This window comes from Osmerus mordax, chromosome 27 (genome assembly GCF_038355195.1).
Source record: "Osmerus mordax isolate fOsmMor3 chromosome 27, fOsmMor3.pri, whole genome shotgun sequence".
Lineage (NCBI taxonomy): Eukaryota > Metazoa > Chordata > Actinopteri > Osmeriformes > Osmeridae > Osmerus > Osmerus mordax.
Genome location: NC_090076.1, coordinates 6,880,486 through 6,899,772, shown reverse-complemented (window position 1 = coordinate 6,899,772; position 19,287 = coordinate 6,880,486). Strand labels below are relative to the sequence as shown.

The window sequence follows — 19,287 nt, the reverse complement described above, 5'->3', positions numbered from 1 at the left end:
AAGGATGTGATTGAGTGCGAGGGAAACTTATGGCTCTGCAATTGAGCTGCGCTCACTGCGCCTATTGTTTAGGCGTTAGAACAGCGCTTCTGAACAAGTCAGAGCAGAGACAACTTGGACAACAACATCCACGGTCTGTGACGTGACGTTAATGACTGGTTCAGCATCGAGACCCCTCCACTACGCTTCTGGAAACTCGGGTGAGAGGGGGTAAAGATGCGTATGCCTACAAGCGAGGCTGTGACAGTGTTTGTGTTGGCTGCAAATCCTAGCTCGCATCTGTTTCTTTTCAATTGTCCATCTCTCTCTCTCTCTCTCTCTCCCCCTCTCTCTCTCTCTCCCTCTGCTCCGAAGTTTTATTTGGCTGTCCCCCGCACCCACACACTCATACAGGTTTTGTTACCGAAAACAATCCTTTTTAATTTCCAATTAATTTTATATTCAAAGGCAGTATTGTCGTATAAATGTGCACTGGATTTCATTAAGTTCATAAATCTCTTGAAGTTGGAACTATTGCATCCGTTCATCTGTTTTGTGGACACATAATCAAGACGATGTCGAATCCACTGGTTATAGATTTCCACCCACCACAATATGGAAAAGCATTGTACGAGAGACACGTAGGCCTACGTCCTCACCGTACGGGAACATGCACAAAGTAGAAAGCTTGAGGAGACCTGAAGATGTCACTCTGGTTCACAAAGCTGTTGTTTGTCATTCTTCAATCTCACGTCCGTAGTGTTAATAAAGGAGGCCAAGGTTAATCATAATAATATACTAGATTATATCATTATAAATAGACGATTATTTAATCCTTAAACTTCCAATTATGTTCTCTGTATTTGTTAGAGATGTTTTGTATGTGGTAGATGTAGATCTTTTTATAAAGAGAGATAATTATCTCCTTAATAGTAGAACTATTCAAGACACGTTAGGTGTGCAGGATATATGAACAATATAAGATAAGAAAAACAGCGTGACAATTGGAAGTCAGTTGTTCTATTTTTTATGACAGTGAAAAGACTATGCTGGACCAACGATGCTATCCCAGGAAATATGCACCCCATAGTGTCGTTCCTTAATAACTTAACACAAACAAAACGGTTGATATTTACATGTAAAAAATAAATACATCTTCAGAACTTTAATGTATTGATGCGTTTTATGTGATCGACTACAGGTAAGATACATGCAGAGACTTTCCAGTAACCAGCCGGCACTAAAGAAATCCTCATTGATTATTTTCTTCGTTTCAGTTTTGAAAACCCATCTGATATGGAAGGCAATGCTATAGCTCTAGATTGGCCGATCTATGCCACTGCAAACCCTTGTGCATGCCACATTGAAACCAAATCATCTTAAAACTCAAAATATGACGTTTTGTTTTTGAATATGCATGACATAAATCAACTGCAGACCTGAAGTGTTACATGCAACAATTAGGATTTTTTAAGTACCACGTCTGAAGTAATAATGTGTTCGTATTATGCTACAACAGATGCGTGTCAGTATAAAGCATGCCAGAGTAGATAGATTCACACATAATGATTAACTGCTGAGTGGAGACGTTTTAGTGAAACACTGCTGCACGCCAAAACTCCTGACATTTCTAATTGAGGCTTGTGATCACTTACTAGGTCACAATAAGGAATGCAGACAAAGGCAGTATTGTGGTATATAAGTGATTAAATAAAGTCCATAAACATCTTTACTTGGGGTTGGGACCACGGAATTTTATCACCTGAATAGTTTTGTGGACAATCAAAGACAACATTTGGAATTATTTAGTTTGTTTTCCACTTTGCAGGCACTATCAGGCCAAATTTGGGAAGTAAAAGAGTATTTATGTCTTAAGACTACTTGGACAAATGTTTAAACTTTCTGGACACAATAACTCTCACGAAGTTTAAAATAAAAAAAACTTTCCCAGAAGAAATTCAGAGTGCACTTGTAGAGATTCCGTCCTGCTTGATGTCCCATCGTAGCAACTTACAATGCAGTGGTAGCCTAGAGAAGCTGACCACTTAGCCAACCAGCCTTCCTCATTCCCAGGCATGGCCATAAAGAATGCCAGACATAACCCTAACCCTAGCCCTAACCCTAGCCCTAGCCCTAGCCCTAACCCTAACCCTAATATTTAATGTAGGATCTGGTGGTTTATGGGAACAGCTCAATGCATCAATGCTTGGCTCTTTCTAATTGTTTACCGTATGTCTGTGTGAATCTTTATGTTTCCTGGAAAGCACTCTGCTAACAGACCATTTGATGGCCACTGGACAAGGAAAGTCACATATCACTTGACCGCTTAGTTTTTGGGAAAAGCCATGGAGCTTTTGGTTTCTTTTGTTTTTAGACTGGCGCCGTGAAATTGAGGCCAAGAACAAACTTGAAAGCAAGAGGTTAACTTTTGGTTTGTTTGTCTTATGAAAATAAATTGATGTTCAGAGACTTCCGTTTATGTTACAGTTTAATTCATAGTTTTGTCAGTTTCATTTGGACTTCTTTGGGGGAGTAGATCTGTTATCTCTACTGATTTTTTCTGCTGAAGGCAGTCGGGTCAATATCTTCTATTCAGGTTTAAGTTTTAAATTTGGTTTAGAATCTCGTACAGAATTAGCCTGCTGCTTAGCCAATCAGTCTAGTATCAGTCCCATTGCACTATAACTGACTTGGTCTAATTAATTTAAAATTCAAAGCAATGTCGGTTTTACTGGTATCGAATTTGGCTGCTGTGGTCTTATTCAAAAGGGTGCAGCTTCAAAACACTCAGATGATAAACATAACAGAGCAGACCTGGTTTGTTTATTTAAAAAATAAAGAACCGGATCTGTTCTATAAAGCTACATTTCTATATCTGCAGTGTTGCACATGGTGCCCGATCCTGAATAAGGCCCAGCTCTCCTCCTCCTCTTCCTCCTCCTCTTCCTCCTTAGTTCTCCAGCAGCTCCTGGTACAGCTCGGATCTCAGGAAACGCCCGAAGGAATCCTTCTCCATGAGGGCGAAGATCCTCTTCTGGGCCAGGTCAAAGGTCGCGGGGGACAGGTCGACCAGGTTTCTCAGGGTCACGTCCTTGGTGAAATGGTCGATGTTAACCTGGGCAGGAAGACCGGAGGATAAGGATTTAGATGAAGAGAATGGAGTGGCGATGACATGTGAGAAAAGAAGCAGATGGGCTTAAAGGCTTTAAAAGCTTTGTCTTAACTGGGACATCTACTTTCCTGAAAAAATAGAGAAAGAGAAAGACACTGTTCTCCACCAAAGAGCTCATGATAACATCTACACTAACTGTTCCACTGGATGAGAAAGAGAAGATTCACACGAAACTGAGTCGAGATCGAACGTTCCGTACACCGACAGTGCTCTCTGCGCACCGCGCGTCTCGGCGATCTCAAGGACACAAGGAAGTGTCTGCCCCTGTGAGGAGGGGGATTTCACAGCCGTGGGCTCTGCAGTCAAGGCCATCTCCTCATCCATTAGACCGTCCTGTTCTGTCCTAGGAAGAGACCGTTCCTAATCTAGAGGCCCACGTCATGCGGACAGGCCGCGCGGCAGCGTGTACAGGATGCAGACACTCGCAACAACGCAGGAAGCGCGCTGACCTCACGCGGCCCCTCGGTCTGGATGAAGTCCTCGTAGATCTTCTTGGCCTTGTCGGCCATCTTGGGGGGAGACTTGGTCTTCTTGAAGTCCTCGCAGGCCGCCCAGAACTCGATGTTCTCCTCGCTGAACTCGGACCTGAGGAAGCTCCTGAAGGTGGCCAGACCATCTGTTGCAGATCGGGTGGGAGAGGGAGAGATTACGAGGGGGGGGGGGGGGGGGGGGTGGAAGAAAGGGGGGAGAAAGGAAGGGGGAAAAGAAAGAGCAAAGGAGGGAAAGGGAGAGAGTGGGGAGGTAGATCATTCTGAGGTTATTTAATAATAAGTTATAGGTGCAGTATAGAAATCGTGATATGTACGGTGTGTCTCTGGGTCCTCTTTCTTACTCCCTGTTTTTCATACCCTCCCTCTTTCTTTATCACTTTCTCTCTCTTATTTCTCTCTCTTTCTACAGCAGCATTTAGCCGGAGTGAAGAGGACATTCAACCTGCTATTGAATGGTCTATATCAGGGTCTTTTGTCCTAGCACTCTTACAGTCTACATTTAAAATGGCTCTGCAGCGGCCCACTATTTATGAAGCTTCTTGTGGGGACATGCCTGTCATTGCTATGGTAATTACATTCCATTGTGTAGGCTTTTATCGATTTCATATATATGGGTGCTTTGTCTCGACGTGGAAAATTGAGACCATCGATTCAAAGCAGATGAAAACAACAAACCTTGACAGTGCATAGAACAATGTTGCACTGAACACGAAAACCTCTCATTTCCAAAGAGCTAGTAGGCCAAGTTACATTGTGGGAGAAAAGCGCAGAAAGGAATTGAATTGACAGAATTGTATAAATCATAAGAATAACGAGTTGGAAGCAACATTGTATTGAAGATTTTAAGAGGTCTGCTTTCACTTGGTGAAACATTTGCATTGACAGTGGTCCAATGGTCGGGGAATACATGATGAGAGAAAATTTCCTTTAAAATCCGTCAGGAAACTACTGTTAGAATTTTTATTGAACGGAATGTGAGTGCAAAACAATCATGAGATAACTAATCAGAGCGTAGCAGTTTCCAGCTCATGGGTAATTAGTTGTTTTAGTTGAAATCGTTGGATCACTCTCTGGAGATTTGACCGTAACAGAAGTAACCTCAAAGGTCAATGGATTTCACACACACACACACACACACACACACACACACACACACACACACACACACACACACACACACACACACACACACACACACACACACACACACACACACACACGCCTGTTCTACATCTCCCAGACTCCACCGCGCATAGTTCACCCTACATAGTCCATTATTTGATGTTAATGTACAGCTCGTCGGGCATTATCCTTCACTTATTGTTGTGGTGTTTTGCTTTGGAGGACCTTGTAGGAAACACCACACTAACAGGGGAAACGGTCACACTGGGAACCGTCTGGGAGATGTCGAACAAGCCTTCAGGGCCTCAAACTTTCCAGGATTCTGGCTATTTTTAGTCCCCTGTGTCACACGTTGCATAATAATGACCTATCCGCGTGGCGTAGTATGCTGTTGGGAAACATTGGCCCACTTGGGGAAAAGCGTTCATTATTCTTTAGCATGTCTCACTTACATTCACTAAGATCCTATGATGGGATAATAAAATGTAATAAAAAAATCTGAGATTTTCTTGACATATGATAAAGACTGAAAACTTTCTGGTTCACGGACGTTGCCATGGCAGCCTCATGTTGCCGGTTGGGTAAACAGCTCAGTGGTGTGTAAAGTTATTTTGCCCGGTTACTTACAGCCGTTGTTCAGCACACGGTCCAGAGATTCACGCCACTGAGAAGCCTCCTCCGGGGTGGGCCTGGAGTTGAAAACAAACACACCCCAGTCAGGGAGACGAAACAAACACACCCCAGTCAGGGAGACGAAACAAATACACCCCAGTCAGGGGACGTGAACACTTTATTTTTATTTTACTGTTAATCTTTTCCTTTGGAGTCTGTACTCTGTACACTGAATGCAGCCAAATAGCTCAGAGTCTTCTGATCTACTCTCCCTCTCCCAATAAATCTATCCAATCTGACCTAGTCATAAAGTCTCCCCTTTCATCTCCTCCACAGACCCTTGCTGTGATTCTCCTTCCCCCTCTTCCCCCTTCTCCGTCACGACCTCAAGTCAAAAGGTTTACTGTAAAATACCCTTTCGAGCACGTTCACGTTGGTGCCATGCCGTGGCCGGGATGGAGTCGTTCACAATCCCTTCCTCCCGCTCGCGTTATCCCCTGTATGGGTTGTGCTCACGGACTACTATAAGTCAGCAGGCAGCTGGAACGCGCGCGGCTGAATTCCACTCCAAAGTACCCGGCTTGCGCACGCTGTTGCTCTCCGCGCTCTCTCGCTACCCAATTCCTCATTCCCTCTCGTGTCCTTTTCTGTTCAATTTGAGCCCTAAAGCTTTACCTCACAGGTACACACCCCAGTTTACGTTCCCCCCTGAAGTTCTTTCCACAAGGGTGAAATGTGTGACTGAAAAGTAGCTGTGATCGTATTACAAAACCATTGGCAGTATTCCACGATCTGAGCTCGGGGGGATTTCAGAAAGCGTGTGAATGTGTGAGTGTGAGTGTGTGTGTGTGTGTGTGTGTGTGTGTGTGTGTGTGTGTGTGTGTGTGTGTGTGTGTGTGTGGGACTGAATGTTGCTCAGAAAAGAGTCAGGAGTTTAAACTCTGGGAGGTCACCACGCACTTCTGAAGCTTTTCCGGCTTCTTCTCCGGCTTCTCCGGGTATGGGATGATGAGGTCGATGGCATTCTCTGGTTTCTGGAGCAGAGTGCCCAATTTGGTCTTGATCTCTTTAGCCCTGAAAGATAAAAAAAACACGCGATGAAACAAGAGGAGTGTTTGTCTTTAATCACAGTCTAAAGCCCCATTACAGCGAAATGAAATTACAGCACATGATTTGTGGCCCTGTTTGAGAAGAAAACCATCTTGATTCATTTCACAAACTCAATTTGGCGAGCACTTGGCTAAAACATTTATCTCACCACAAAAAAAACACATGACAGAAAATGGATTATTTACATAAATTAAGAAGACAACAAACAGATGTATTCAAAATCATTTTAGAGATTCCACATCTGAACCCTGTACATGTGCTGGAAAAGAAACATAAACAAAAAAACTAGGAATGATACATAATTGTTAAAGGGACGTGGTTATTACTGATCAAATTACAGTTCAAATCAGATCAATAATTCAGTAGACCTGCACTGCCTCATTTCACATCAACAAAGATAACTTTGCTTTGTTTGAGTTTCATCACTGATACTAGACAGACAGAAACAGATCCTGTTTTCTTCAGTTTTTCATGTGGCTACCTTTTGACAACCAGGAGTTTAAGAATGGAATGGTCAACTGGTGGGTCTATTGTTTTCAAAATTCAATCATCGACAAGATATTATTGTGTTATACTCTATGCTTGTCTCATGTCAAGTCACTGTAAATATTATATATCCTTTAGTCCTTCCATGAATGAACGTAGGGATAATATATATATTTAAAGTAACATGAAATGATTTTTCTTCTAAATCTGAACTTTCTTATCTATTTCTTATCTCTGTGAAGGCTGTTCTGCAAGACATGAATCTGCTCTTGAAAGATAATTTGTCGCTATAAATTGCTTGTTTTGGTTTAAATTAAAGACTCCTCAAAGTTTGGTGATAACTGGTCCAAGGAGGAATGGAACAAAATCCACAAAATCCTTTCCTTCACATAAAAAGTTCCTGAAGTCAGACTTATTGGAAATAGATCCCTTTTTAGCCGGTCACAGAGGTAACAACTTTATGACCAGCTGTTCACCCCACTGTTCATCCACCAAACTTGTGTTGTATGACACACAAAACTAAAATGCTATATTTTGTTTGTTTTACGGACAGAAAGTACTACTTTAAGATCACAGAAGCAGTAGCTACCATTCAGCAAACAGAACATCAGTTATAATAAACCATTTAACATACAAATTGAACAGCACTTTTGCTGTTCCTGTGAAACAACTTGGTCAAATAAATAAATGAGGCATGTCAAAATAGTGTAGGAGAACCAAAGAAAACTCTGGCATATCTCACCTTTCCAGGCATGACTGGGGCAAGGCAGCTAATCCTCTACACATTCTCCAAAAGGCTCAGTCTTAGTTTTTCAAACGTCCGTTCAGTCCAGGGAACAACCACAAGTCTCAGAGCACTTTTTCTTTTTGAGTTTGTCGTCCAGCGCTCGGGTTTGTTATATACAGACACCCTATTGGCTGTGGGCCAAGGGCTGAGCCAATCCGAGGAGGATCTGCAGAGCACATGCAGAGGTGGGCCTGGGGTTGGCTGGTTGCGAGTGACCAGGCTCTGAGCAGATGGGAAGCCGCAAGTCCAGACTCCCACTACCCTCCTCTCCTCACCTTCACCACGGAGACCAGAGGGGTTAAAGGTCATAGCTAGAAGAACTAAAGGGTCAAGCACAACCAACCAGGCAGACATTTACAAAGAATGACCCAGGTATGTACTGAAAGCTGGGATTTAATGGACAGAATATAGATAACCTCGACTACTTTTGGCAGAACGAAGTGGACTTGGAGTCCTGGTAAAATGGATGACAAACTTTTCCTCTAGGCATGTTGTTTATGTGTTGCCACAATAAACAACCGCACATAAAAAAAAAAGCCTTGGAGGTTTGCCTTCTCTTATGAACTGTAGTCTCTCTCTGGAGATGTTATGATACACCTGCACACAGATAAAGAAACATGCATGTGAACTAACAAACCATCAAGCCTCCAGTCTGTAGAGAGACATCAGACTTGATGGATACCTATCATTAAATCATGGCAAAACATTTGAAATCATATCAAAACACCGGGGGGGTTTTGTTTGGGAATCGCAAGGCCATCATGCCATACTGCGATCTCACGTTGAATCAGACGTGGTTGTCTCTCTCTGTCTGTCTAGGAGGACTAAAACGAGGCCAAGTCAGCTCCACAATCAGCCATCCACAGATGGGATCCGGGTGTCGGACTGCAGAACACCGAATGTAAACACAACTTTAAAACCTTCTTCAGTGAAGAATGTCCCTTTAATCAATACCCGCACAGCAAAGGAGATGGAAGAAAAAGAAAAAAAAAAGAAAAACCATAATCACGAGTAAACATGATAAACTGCAATCACACACCCTGGCAATCAGTCAACAAACACGCATAGTTACGTGCAATCCCCGTTTCCACAGAAGAGAACATTTTTGGAACAAATAACAAAGAACACTTCAATGGAACAGATCTTATTTGTGAGTGGAGTCGGAAGGAGGCACGGAACCAGACTGAAACATTTGCTGTCTGGGGAGACAGGATGTGATGTGAATGAAGCGCCACGCTCCACGCCAACCATCTCTCAGGCTGACCAACACAGGACCCCACTGGTCACGTGGATCCTGGACAATTGCGGACTGGACCACACCAGCTACATCAACATGGCTCTAGGCTGGCATTGTCCAACTGAAATATCAAACCTCCTTGATAACTGTGTTTCTCCCCCCCTGATATTAACAAAGGCTATTGAAAGTCAGTGTTGACAAGTCATGGGGACTTATTGTCTCTGTGTGGCTCAGTGTATGGCGGAGTTGTGTGCTGTTCCTTCCCATAGGGTATTGCCCAAAGCCAGGTACAGAACAGGGGGGATTCGAACCCACAACCTCTTGATCTGCAGTCTAACCACTGAGCCATCCCCTGTACGAGTGGGCGTACGACAAGGCCAGAAGTGGAAGAGAAAAGGAGAGAGCGACCGAAACGATCGGTCGCAGAAATGGCGCCGGTCACGGCTAATCTGATGGGGATAATAATAACAATATGTTTTTATTCGCTTCACATCCCTTAATTGTTGCAGTGCCGCCGTCCAGCGCGGACCAGCTGTGTGGAGTCTTATCTCCAGCCGGGCAAGGCTAGGGCCCCGCGTTTAGAGGCGGCCTATCAATAGCACTGATGTTTGTGTGCTCAGGGCTGCCTCGTCCGTGGTAGCAGGTCACACTCAAACACAGACACACAAAGGCCCTCGGATTTGTAGAACCGAATTTACTGGAAGGCCAAGTGTGCGTGAGTGAACGCGCGTGTGTGCCTCGGGCCCCAGGAGGGAACTTGTTTCGCTGTTCAAATAAACAAGGGGCGCATGGCAGACGGGGCACACACACACACACACACACACTCTCAGTGCTCCACGGAGTCCTGTTCTAACCCAGTGAATGCCCTCAGCTGAAGATCAGCATCTCATCTGAATGAGGGATTGAATTTATCGGGAGCAGAGCCTGATGGTATAAAGAGCGTTTATTCAAGATGCTTATTACTTGGCATAATATTAGTATGTTGGTCATAATTCACAACATGAGATTAATATTACCCTTGGTAATACTGTAGTGAAAAGAACAAAGTACTTGTGTATCTATCTATTTATCTACGTATCTATATGTGTCTATCTAGTCTGTCCGTCCGTTCATCAGTCTGTGTTATCTAATCAACCAAGTCAAACAAATTGAAAGAACTCCTTGTAAATGTTGATCTCTAAGACACTGCAGCGCTTCATAACATCTCAAAAAATGAGTACCTGTGTGGTTATTAATAGCACATGAGCTGTGTTATAGTGAGTCATTCTTCAGTGATGAGGAGATACTACCCTCCCTCCATCGCCAGCCCCCACATACCCCAGCAAAGAACCTTTCTCCTAATAAGGAACTCTCCAATCATTGAAATCGGCATTTGATATTCATTATCCTGTTGTTATTAGGCCATTTAAGTGCATTAAGATGTGGTAACTGTCGTAATCGCTCCCCTCCAGGAGAACGAACGAGCACAGGCTCTCCACGGTCGATGTGTGTGCCAAACAGGAAGGCCGGTGTAGCCTAATCTCCTCCTCGCATCTCCAGAAGTCTCCGAGGCTGTGCTAATCTCACTCATGACTCATGACCCAGCTCCCCCTGGCAGAAGGTCAACAGCGTGAGGCTGGAGGAGGCAGAGTGTGCTGGTCTCAGACCAGATGGGCCCTTCACCAGCTCGTGTCCACTGGAGGAGCCGTCTTGAGCTGTTGAACTGGACTGAGATCTGTGCTTAACTCGAGCGAAACCCAATGTGCTGAGGAAAGAAGTGCTGAGGGAAAAGCATGAATTAATCAGTTTGACAACCAGGGCAGTCCAGGTGTTTCCTTCGACAACTTCCACAAGCACAGTGTGTGTGTGTGTGTGTTTGCAGAGACACGTGAAGACACGCTGGGTGTTGAACAAAGCAGACTGACCCCACACGTGTCGTGGAGGACACAATATCACGCTATTGGTTCAATCTGGCTGCCTGGCAACATGACCCCTGACCGAGGATGCCAAGTGAAAGGATGATAGGTCGAAGGCTAGTAAGTGTAAGGATGCTAGCTCGAAGGATCATATTGGTAAGGATGCTAGGTTGAAATATGCAAAGTGTGAGGATGCTAGGTTGCGAGGAGGGCACAACCCCATGTGCTCTCTGAGCTGAACCCCAGACCCAGGCCTGTCTGAGAAGGTAAAGGTGTCCTCTTTCTCAGAGAGCCGTCGCCAACCAGAAGAGAGGATATTAAACTGCTTTTCCCACAACACTGATAATTGCTTCTCGAGGACAGTTTATTTTCAGAGGGCTTTTCCGGTGAACTTGCTACTTAGAAGCGAAAGAGAAAAAGACGCAATTATTTGCTTTTGAATTACAATGCCTTTCCTCCATCAAGCGACTCTGGGTTTAGCTGAACAAAAAATAAACAAGTCTGCAGAATCATTCCTCTTTTAGAGAAAGAAATTGTTCTTCATTGAGACAAAAACTCCAAATCCATCATGTTCTTGAACAAAGAGTAAACAACAATAACTTAGGCTATCGTTCAGATTCCACCGAAAAGAGTCATATCATCATGTATGATGGTTGTGTAACCAAACATCATAACCAGGATTCTTATCACAGTGTATGTGCGAGAAAGTTCAAAGTGTTTGTCTTGTCTTGAAATGCTGTGACAAGGAGCCGCCAAACCAAACACTGCCCCTAAGCGATGATGGAAAATACACGACACTGGAGCTGACCATGTCATCCTGGAGCTGTGGGGCAAACGGAAGCCAGAACGCTTCTTATGCAACGGGTTCATGCTGGGAAAATGTAAACGGGCCACGTAGTCATGTAGACTCAGCGATGAGAGAAACCCATGTTTGGCCTGGAGGATAGGACAAGGCAGCACACCAAGAGATGTCTCGTGGACATCTGACAGCGGATCGCGATTTCCAAAGTATCAACAATAGATGCTCACACAAGCCTAGATCGAATTTGAACATCGGCCCCCTTTGAGCTGTTAGGTCGTAATATGTGGCAGCTTCTAATAAAGACACATTTTTTAGACCTTCCAGGGTTGCTATTTCGAGCTTGTTACACTCATCTTTGTGTTCGAGCGGGATAAACATTTCGAAGAGCACTTATCTCAACTTCGCTCGACTATTTTCCGCCGTTCCAAAAATACCGGGAAGGGACTTGAAAAGCTCCATTATGTGTCAGACGCGGACGGTCACTGATTAGGCACACTCCATTTATTATATTTATTTTTCTTTGTGTAATCTACCGCTCCTGATTGAAGCTGGGCACTGAGTTCAGAAACGCCATGCTCAGAATCGATTTCCATTTGACACCGTGGTGTTCGTGGAGGCCGTGACACCTCAGCTCAAATGACAGTCGCTTCTCCAGCGTTGACGTCCCTAACGTGGCGCTTTCGATGTCAACTTGACAGTGAAAAGCAGGTTCAATTATTGGTGCACGGCCCTGGGTGGGACGCGCGGGCAGGCCATTGTCTACGACAATTGATGGCATCGCACAGAGCACCGCGATCGAAAGCGACGGGATCTGACGGCGAGAACACCCTTTGTATGTCAGGTGGCTGAGCGGTGAGGGAGTCGGGCTAGTAATCCGAAGGTTGCCAGTTCGATTCCCGGTCATGCCAACTGACGTTGTGTCCTTGGGCAAGACACTTCACCCTACTTGCCTCGGGGGAATGTCCCTGTACTTACTGTAAGTCGCTCTGGATAAGAGCGTCTGCTAAATGACTAAATGTAAATGTAATGTATGTGACACCGATGCACCCCACAGGAAGGCTCCGTGCACGACAGACACACGGGGTGGCCTGCAGTGACGGCAGGGAGAGAGACGCAGCCGAAATGCGACATGCTGTCCTCCCTCCTGTCTCTCCTCTGAGGTTTCGGGCCCTCGTGGACACCGAGGTCAGGGGATAGCATAGTTTTCCCCTCACTCCAGGGACGAGCAACAAGACGTTTCCCACGCTTGGAGTGTAACATGCTCGCCGCTTCTCTCTCTCTTCGACGCTGGCTCTCGCTCTCTCTCGGTTCTCTCTCTCTCACACACACACACACTGTCCATCAGTCTTCATCTCCGTCTCTTTCTCTCTCCCCCCTCTGTCTTTTTGTCCGTCTCTCTCTCTCTCTCTCTCTCTCACACACCGTCTCTCTCTCCCTCTTTCTCCCCCCCCCCTCTCTCCCTCTCTCTTTCTCGGCCTCGCTCACCTTCTCTTCCTCCCCGCAGAGATGTTCTGTCGTAAACCTTCCCAGCGGCTAGTGCAATAACATAACATCACCCTGCCAAAACATTATGGAAAGTATTTCACAGGGAGAACCACAGAGGGGGCCCCAGCAGGCTGAGGTGTGACTGGGGGGGGGGTGGTTTCAATGGAATGTGTGTGGGGGTTGTGTGGGGCGAGTAGGAGTTATGGGTACCGGAGGGATGGAGGGCCGGCCGCAGACGCAGGACGAGCGCTGACCTCGTCACCCTGGCCTGTGGGTTCACTCCAGGTCACTGTGGAGGACATTTTGGGTGCACAGCTTAGCCGCGTACTGTGGGTACACAGTACGCGGCTAAGGCCCTTGAGTCACTTGTTGTATCATAACAATGTGTTCACTGAGCAGAGGATTCACTCCAAAGCCCCTCCTACTGCCACAAAAATGTCAACGACATTTGAACAATGTTTCAAGTTATCGGTGAGCTTCTAGCGCACACTGATGTTGAGTTTGGAGAAGAAATTCCGTGTTGCATGGTGTTGTTGTACTGTTTACGTTTCTTCACTAGATGTCGCTGTGGCCCTTTGCTTACGTTAGGCCCACTTATTATTTTTCATGTACATTTACATTTAGTCATTTAGCAGACGCTCTTATCCAGAGCGACTTACAGTAAGTACAGGGACATTCCCCCCAGGCAAGTAGGGTGAAGTGCCTTGCCCAAGGACGCAACGTCATTTGACACGGCCGGCAATCGCTGGAATCGAACCAGCGACCTTCTGATTACTAACCCGATTCTCTAACCACTCAGCCACCTGACTCCATGTAGTATACGCTTTTATCCAAACGGACCTACAGCAGCACAGGGGGAATTTGAACCAGCAACTTCTGGATCTGCAGTCAATCATTAAGGTATTATGTATCAAGGTACTGATACCCTCAGAGCTTAAAGCAATTTATGGTCAACTATACCTAACGTTTGTAGCCTACTGTGTATTCATGAACAAATGATCAAGATTCACTTCAGTCTACCCTGTGAGTTGATATGACAATGTGAAGCATTGGCATATTCAGCAGTTGTGAAAGCTGGTGTTATCCTGGTTTTCTGTGGAGTTGAATATATTCAGCACACTGATATGCACGTGGTTTTGAGACATCTGTGCTGCGGGCCAATGTTTTGAGTTTGCAGTGACGGTCGTCGAATGAACCACGCACAGCAGCGCTGCCTCTTTGCATTTCATCGAAACGCGTCGTCGTCGAATTTTCTGTGTAATACATGGAGGACGTCTCTCTTCAAAATCCACTCTGAAGCAGAAGAACACTTACGAAACCGACTTTTTTTCGGACGCTCATCAAATCAGAGCCCCTCCCCCCCCCCAAAAAAAACCCAGAACATCGCGTTTCCATGGAGACGGAGATGAACATGCAGCGGATCCGAGCAGCACCTGCGCCGCACCTGCCTTCGACCGGCTCTAGCCGCTAATGACATTAGCATAGCCAAACGAGACCCTTCAGCCACCCCGATAAAAGTCTACGTTCACGGATGGAGAAGCCGATGCGGGGGTTGCCGTTGCACTATGGAACATGCTAGAGGCAATGCATGACATTAGACAGCCTGGGGATCGTAATATGGACGGTCACGTTATCCAGGCCTTACAGGATTAGTCGAAGGGTTTCGCACCCGAAAAGAAACGTGCGAAAATGTGCGATGTGTTGTAGTTCTCAAGGGGCTGTTCTCGAAGGGGGAGCTGGGGGGGGGGGGGGGGGGGGGGCAACAAACATTTGGGGGCCCCTTTGTGGGGCAACGAACATGTAGAGTCTGAATTGTTAGAAACGTGACATTTTGCCTCTAAATACAGTGGAGAGAAATGGGTGTGGTTTATATGGCCCATCTAACAGTACAATTGGCCCCAGCTTGCCCCCCCCAGTTGAAATGGTCTATAACCTCGCCTGCAGTCCGGCCGTCCATATTATAGTGCTCAACCCACTGCCACATTTCTTTCAGTTTAATGCTTCTTTTATTGCACGAGATATATTGCTCGTGCAAACATGCCGCGACTAACTCCAGGTTTTTCTTCGATGTGCTACGTCGACGCTCCCAGCCTTATCTCGTCCCGCGTCCTGTTTCCAAGAGCTGGCGTTCTCTTTACACCCTGGGAAACACACCCTCCCTGCCGGCAGCCCGGCCGCGATTTATTGTTCTGCAACAGATGGGGAAGTTGCGGCTTGAGTGTCATGGAATACGTTCCCAAAGCGGGTTTCCGTGGAGACCGAATCAGTGCACTTGTGCCTGCAACTTCCCCAAGCTACAGAGTGGGCTGACTGAAAATAATCAATGTCACACGGTGATGATAAGGAATGAGCTGGCGCACTCATCGTCACCGTCATCATAATCATCCGGTCCCAGGAAGTGCTGAATAATAGCCAGCTAATAATGAAGTACATAGCAACAGACACATCCGGCCTGATGTGGCTTTCGCCCGACTGCCACTTCTCAAAATAGATTGCTTCGAATGAATGAGCCGCATTATTCCACAGAAGCCCATTTTATGGGATGCTAGAGTGGACACACGGACCCCGAGTCGTGCTGTATTCAGTCGTGTGAATTTGGAGCGCAGATGATCGTACAGTCGTACTCTTCACCTTTATCCGACGACAGGGCATGTGTGTTTGAATTATTTACAGTTCTTCCATTTGTTGGATTTATACCCTGAAAGTCACTGCATCAGTGTGGTGTGTCTGCAGTTGGATCGATATCCTCTGTGCCTTAGCCAGATTTGAAGTGAAGAACACCTTAAAAAGCGTAATTAGAAGGGCTTACTCACCGTTAATAAAATAAGTACACCCTGAGAAGTCTGAAATAATTTATTGTTCCAATAAATTGACAATCAACGTGTTTCAAGTAAAAAAGCATGCCAGAGCAAGTACATTTTTGCTTTTTAAGAAAACACATACCAAGATCTTAATAATAAATATAACATGAAGTCAATACATATCTTTTCCATTTCAAATGCACCAACATGTGAGGTGTCGAGGATGTGGAAAAAGACTAAGAGATATGGAAACAAGCTTTTCTTCATATCTTATTCTACATGTTCATTCCTCCTGTCTTTCCGCAAGACTTTTACAGGCGAAGACCAGTACAAAGAACCTCTCTCCCATCCTGAATATGTCAGAAAGGGTTCTTCAGCACCCCATAGAGTCTCCTGGCTGGGTAGGGAAGTCTGTCCATCATGCATCCTCTAATACTTCCTGCAGAGGTCTCCATCGGTTGTCTCCCCTCCTCTTCTTCCTGACGAGGCGACACGCTTCTGGTGCCCCTGCATGCAAGGAGTTCTGCGTCATGCCCCGCCTCCGGAGAAGCCCTCAGCCCCTGGGCGCCATCCATCGCAGCGCGTGCCTCGCTTGTTCCACTCCACCCATTGGGTGACGGCGTTCAATCTCGCCAATCGGCTGTTTCACCCCCAAGGCGCTCACGCCTTCTTCCCCGGGCGTGCCTGCTTGGCCCCGCCCCCCGCGGCGAGCTGGCTGGCCAGGTCCCTGTAGGCGGGCGAGCGCAGGAAGCGAGGGTAGCAGTCCTTCTCCATGAGCGTGTAGATCTTGTGCTGAGCCAGGTCGAAACACGAGGCTGAGGGAGCCTGCAGGTTGGCTTTGGTGATGTCACGGGTCTCGTGGTCAATGTTGACCTGAGGAGGGGGAGGGAGGGAGAGAGGATGGGTCAGCGATGCAGGAGACACTGGAAGGGATGTTCATGTTGCACTGTGCCTGGTAGCTGGGATATGGTTACTTTTCCCACTTCCTGGGAAATACAGATCATTCCTTGACTCTGACTACTGATATAATGGTAGACCTATGCACTTTGGATACTTCATTTTGTGCTGTCGTGTGTACGTTTCTTTACATTAGTCTGCCGATCAAATAACATGTAACAGTGTTGGGGGGGGGCATTCATGCCATGTTACTATCAAGACCGAGGGAGGTCCATGTTTAGGGGACAGTTGTGGTATGATATGTGGATGGAGAGATGCGGTCTCCTGCGTTCGCTTAGAACCTCACCTCTCTGGGTGCGTCGCAGCCGATGAACTCGTCGTAGATGCTCCGGGCTTGGGCAGGGAGCTTGGCAGCCACCCTGATCTTCCTGTAGTCCTCGCAGGCCACGTAGAAGGCCACGTTCTCCTCGCTGAACTCGGACACCAGGAAGGCGGTGAAGGCACACAGTCCATCTGAACGGAGGAGAGAGAAGCAGCCCGGAATTAATCACTGTGGAGAGGTGCTCGAGCGTGTCGTTGCAACGTGTGTGCGGTGGTCTTGGCGGTGTGTGTGCAGTGTGTGTGTCTGCGCGGCCTGTTTGTGTGCGGGCAGAGCATGTGGATATGGATCCGTTTTAGAGCCGAAAGCACTGACTGCGTTGTGTTGAATATGTCTGCACGTGCTTGCTGTGGGGTCTACTGGATGTCGCATGCATGAGCCATAGTCCCCATCTTGATACTGGGTGTGTAGCTGTCGTGCTTTTGTGGTGTAGAATGTGTGAGTGTTTTGGAGTGGGCAGCATGTTCAACGTGCTGGTGTAGATTAAGTTGTGTTGGCAATTTTATTTTGGGGGGGGGTTGTGTGTGATCTGTAGAGTAAGTGTCTGCCTGGATCTTGGTGTGTGTTCGTCATGGTTGCAGGTGGATCTTGGTGTGTGTTCAGCGTGTGAGCGGTTCTGTGTGTTGCGACTTACGTTTGTTCGACAGGAGCCTTTCGAAAGATTCTCTCCACCTCAGGCATTCGTCAAGGGTAGCACTGTGGATGGGAGAGGAGAGAGGCGCACGGTAAGACTTGCGTCAAAACACATAACAAAGATGGGAAATTGTCAATACGCTCATGCTGGACATTCTGTTAAGGCTTTGCTCCTTACCTGTTTTTGCCTGCTTTGCTGCTGGCATGAGTCCAGTCATGTTTTTGCAGCATGCTGCCAAACCTGGCTTTCAATTCCTTCGCCCTGCAAACAAGAAAAACATTGCACATCAGATCAATTCATTCCGAGTCCTCGGAAACCCTATCTGAGAACCTTGTTAAAAGGGTTGTTAAAAAACACTCGTAACTGAGAAATTTCAGTTACACAACATCTAATTCAGGATCCCGGCTTCTCGTCTATTGAAAATAGAAACGGTAAAATCCAAATGCTGTATTTCTTTCTGTGCTAGGAAGTTAGCAAATAGCCTGGAAGAGTTGAGCATACCTTTCCAGGCAGGTGACAGACAGATAGGTTAGTCCTTTGCACATGGTAGCAGGTAGACAGTCTGGTGCTGTGTAGGGAGGCAGAGATCAGTAGAGCGTGCCTACAGAGAGCTGCTCGGGGCTTATATACCCCTACCGTTGACTCATCACCAGCATCCACAGCCAATCACAAGGCTGTCTGTGTTTGTGCATGCTTTCTCTCTCTCTTCTGTCTCTCCCGCTCTCTCTCTCTCTTTCTATGCCCTCTCTCTCTCTCTTTCTATGCCCTCCCTCCCTCCCTCCCTCCCTCCCTCCCTCCCTCCCTCCCTCCCTCCCTCCCTCCCTCCCTCCCTCCCTCCCTCCCTCCCTCCCTCCCTCCCTCCCTCCCTCCCTCCCTCCCTCCCTCCCTCCCTCCCTCCCTCATTTGCTATATGCCCTCTCTCTCCCTCTCTGTCTCTCCCTCTCTCTCTGTATGTAAACTGGGGCAGAGAAAATAGGCACAGTGAGTGAGGGAGGATGGAGAAGGATAAGAGGGAGGGGGAGTGGGGGGGGAAGCTGGGAAATGACAGACCAAATGATGAAAGCCTCTGACATGTTCTGCAGTTGTTTTTCAATGTCCCTGAAATCAAACATGGGAACACAAATCTGTTTGTTATCTTTTCTCTTTGTCTGAAAACATGTTATTCTCCAAGCCAGGAATATTAATTGCTCCTCATTTACCGCTGTGTGTGTGTGTGTGTGTGTGTGTTGTCCATGAATCGGGGTGAGTGTTTGTGTGCTTGTGTCCAAAACCTGCCTGTCATTTGTTGTCTTAGTGAAGCCCACTTCTTGGGAACACACATTATGACAGGGAAGCTAAGATGGGTAGTTCTCCAAAAACACCTCACTGGAAACCACGTTAGACGTATGTTTTGTTCGG

At 46.5% G+C, this 19,287-nt stretch overlaps 2 protein-coding genes across 5 annotated transcripts; both read right to left on the bottom strand.

Moving 5' to 3' along the window:
- Positions 1-1,104: 1,104 nt before the first annotated feature.
- rgs5a (regulator of G protein signaling 5a) lies at positions 1,105-7,855 on the bottom strand. 2 transcript variants are annotated; one of them, XM_067230289.1, is made up of 5 exons: positions 7,715-7,855; positions 6,337-6,450; positions 5,392-5,453; positions 3,601-3,767; positions 1,105-3,094 (listed from the first exon to the last, which is right to left on the bottom strand). In XM_067230289.1, exons 1-5 carry the CDS (start codon positions 7,756-7,758, stop codon positions 2,930-2,932), a joined length of 552 nt encoding a protein of 183 aa, XP_067086390.1. In that variant the 5' UTR covers positions 7,759-7,855; the 3' UTR covers positions 1,105-2,929. The 2 variants fall into 2 exon arrangements, with proteins under 2 accessions (XP_067086390.1, XP_067086391.1); XM_067230290.1 differs by lacking the exons at positions 6,337-6,450; positions 7,715-7,855 and adding an exon at positions 5,791-5,840.
- An 8,634-nt stretch (positions 7,856-16,489) lies between these two features.
- LOC136936673 (regulator of G-protein signaling 16-like) lies at positions 16,490-18,434 on the bottom strand. 3 transcript variants are annotated; one of them, XM_067230287.1, is made up of 5 exons: positions 18,391-18,434; positions 18,067-18,150; positions 17,890-17,951; positions 17,223-17,389; positions 16,490-16,852 (listed from the first exon to the last, which is right to left on the bottom strand). In XM_067230287.1, the coding sequence occupies exons 1-5, from the start codon at positions 18,432-18,434 to the stop codon at positions 16,640-16,642; spliced, it is 570 nt and encodes a 189-aa protein (XP_067086388.1). In that variant the 3' UTR covers positions 16,490-16,639. The 3 variants fall into 3 exon arrangements, with proteins under 3 accessions (XP_067086388.1, XP_067086389.1, XP_067086387.1); XM_067230288.1 differs by having other exon boundaries at positions 17,890-17,921; XM_067230286.1 differs by having other exon boundaries at positions 17,890-17,986; positions 18,081-18,150.
- Positions 18,435-19,287: the final 853 nt, after the last annotated feature.

Excerpts from the sequence above, each read along its gene's own strand:
- rgs5a (XM_067230289.1), bottom strand. The coding sequence starts at position 7,758 with ATGTGTAGAGGATTAGCTGCCTTGCCCCAGTCATGCCTGGAAAG. Across the intron at positions 6,451-7,714 it reads CCCCAGTCATGCCTGGAAAG|GGCTAAAGAGATCAAGACCA; the intron begins GTGAGATATGCC and ends TTTATCTTTCAG. Across the intron at positions 3,095-3,600 it reads AGACCGAGGGGCCGCGTGAG|GTTAACATCGACCATTTCAC; the intron begins GTCAGCGCGCTT and ends CTTCCTGCCCAG.
- LOC136936673 (XM_067230286.1), bottom strand. The coding sequence starts at position 18,434 with ATGTGCAAAGGACTAACCTATCTGTCTGTCACCTGCCTGGAAAG. Across the intron at positions 17,987-18,080 it reads GGACTCATGCCAGCAGCAAA|TCTTACCGTGCGCCTCTCTC; the intron begins GCAGGCAAAAAC and ends TTTTGACGCAAG. Across the intron at positions 16,853-17,222 it reads GCTGCGACGCACCCAGAGAG|GTCAACATTGACCACGAGAC; the intron begins GTGAGGTTCTAA and ends CCCCCTCCTCAG.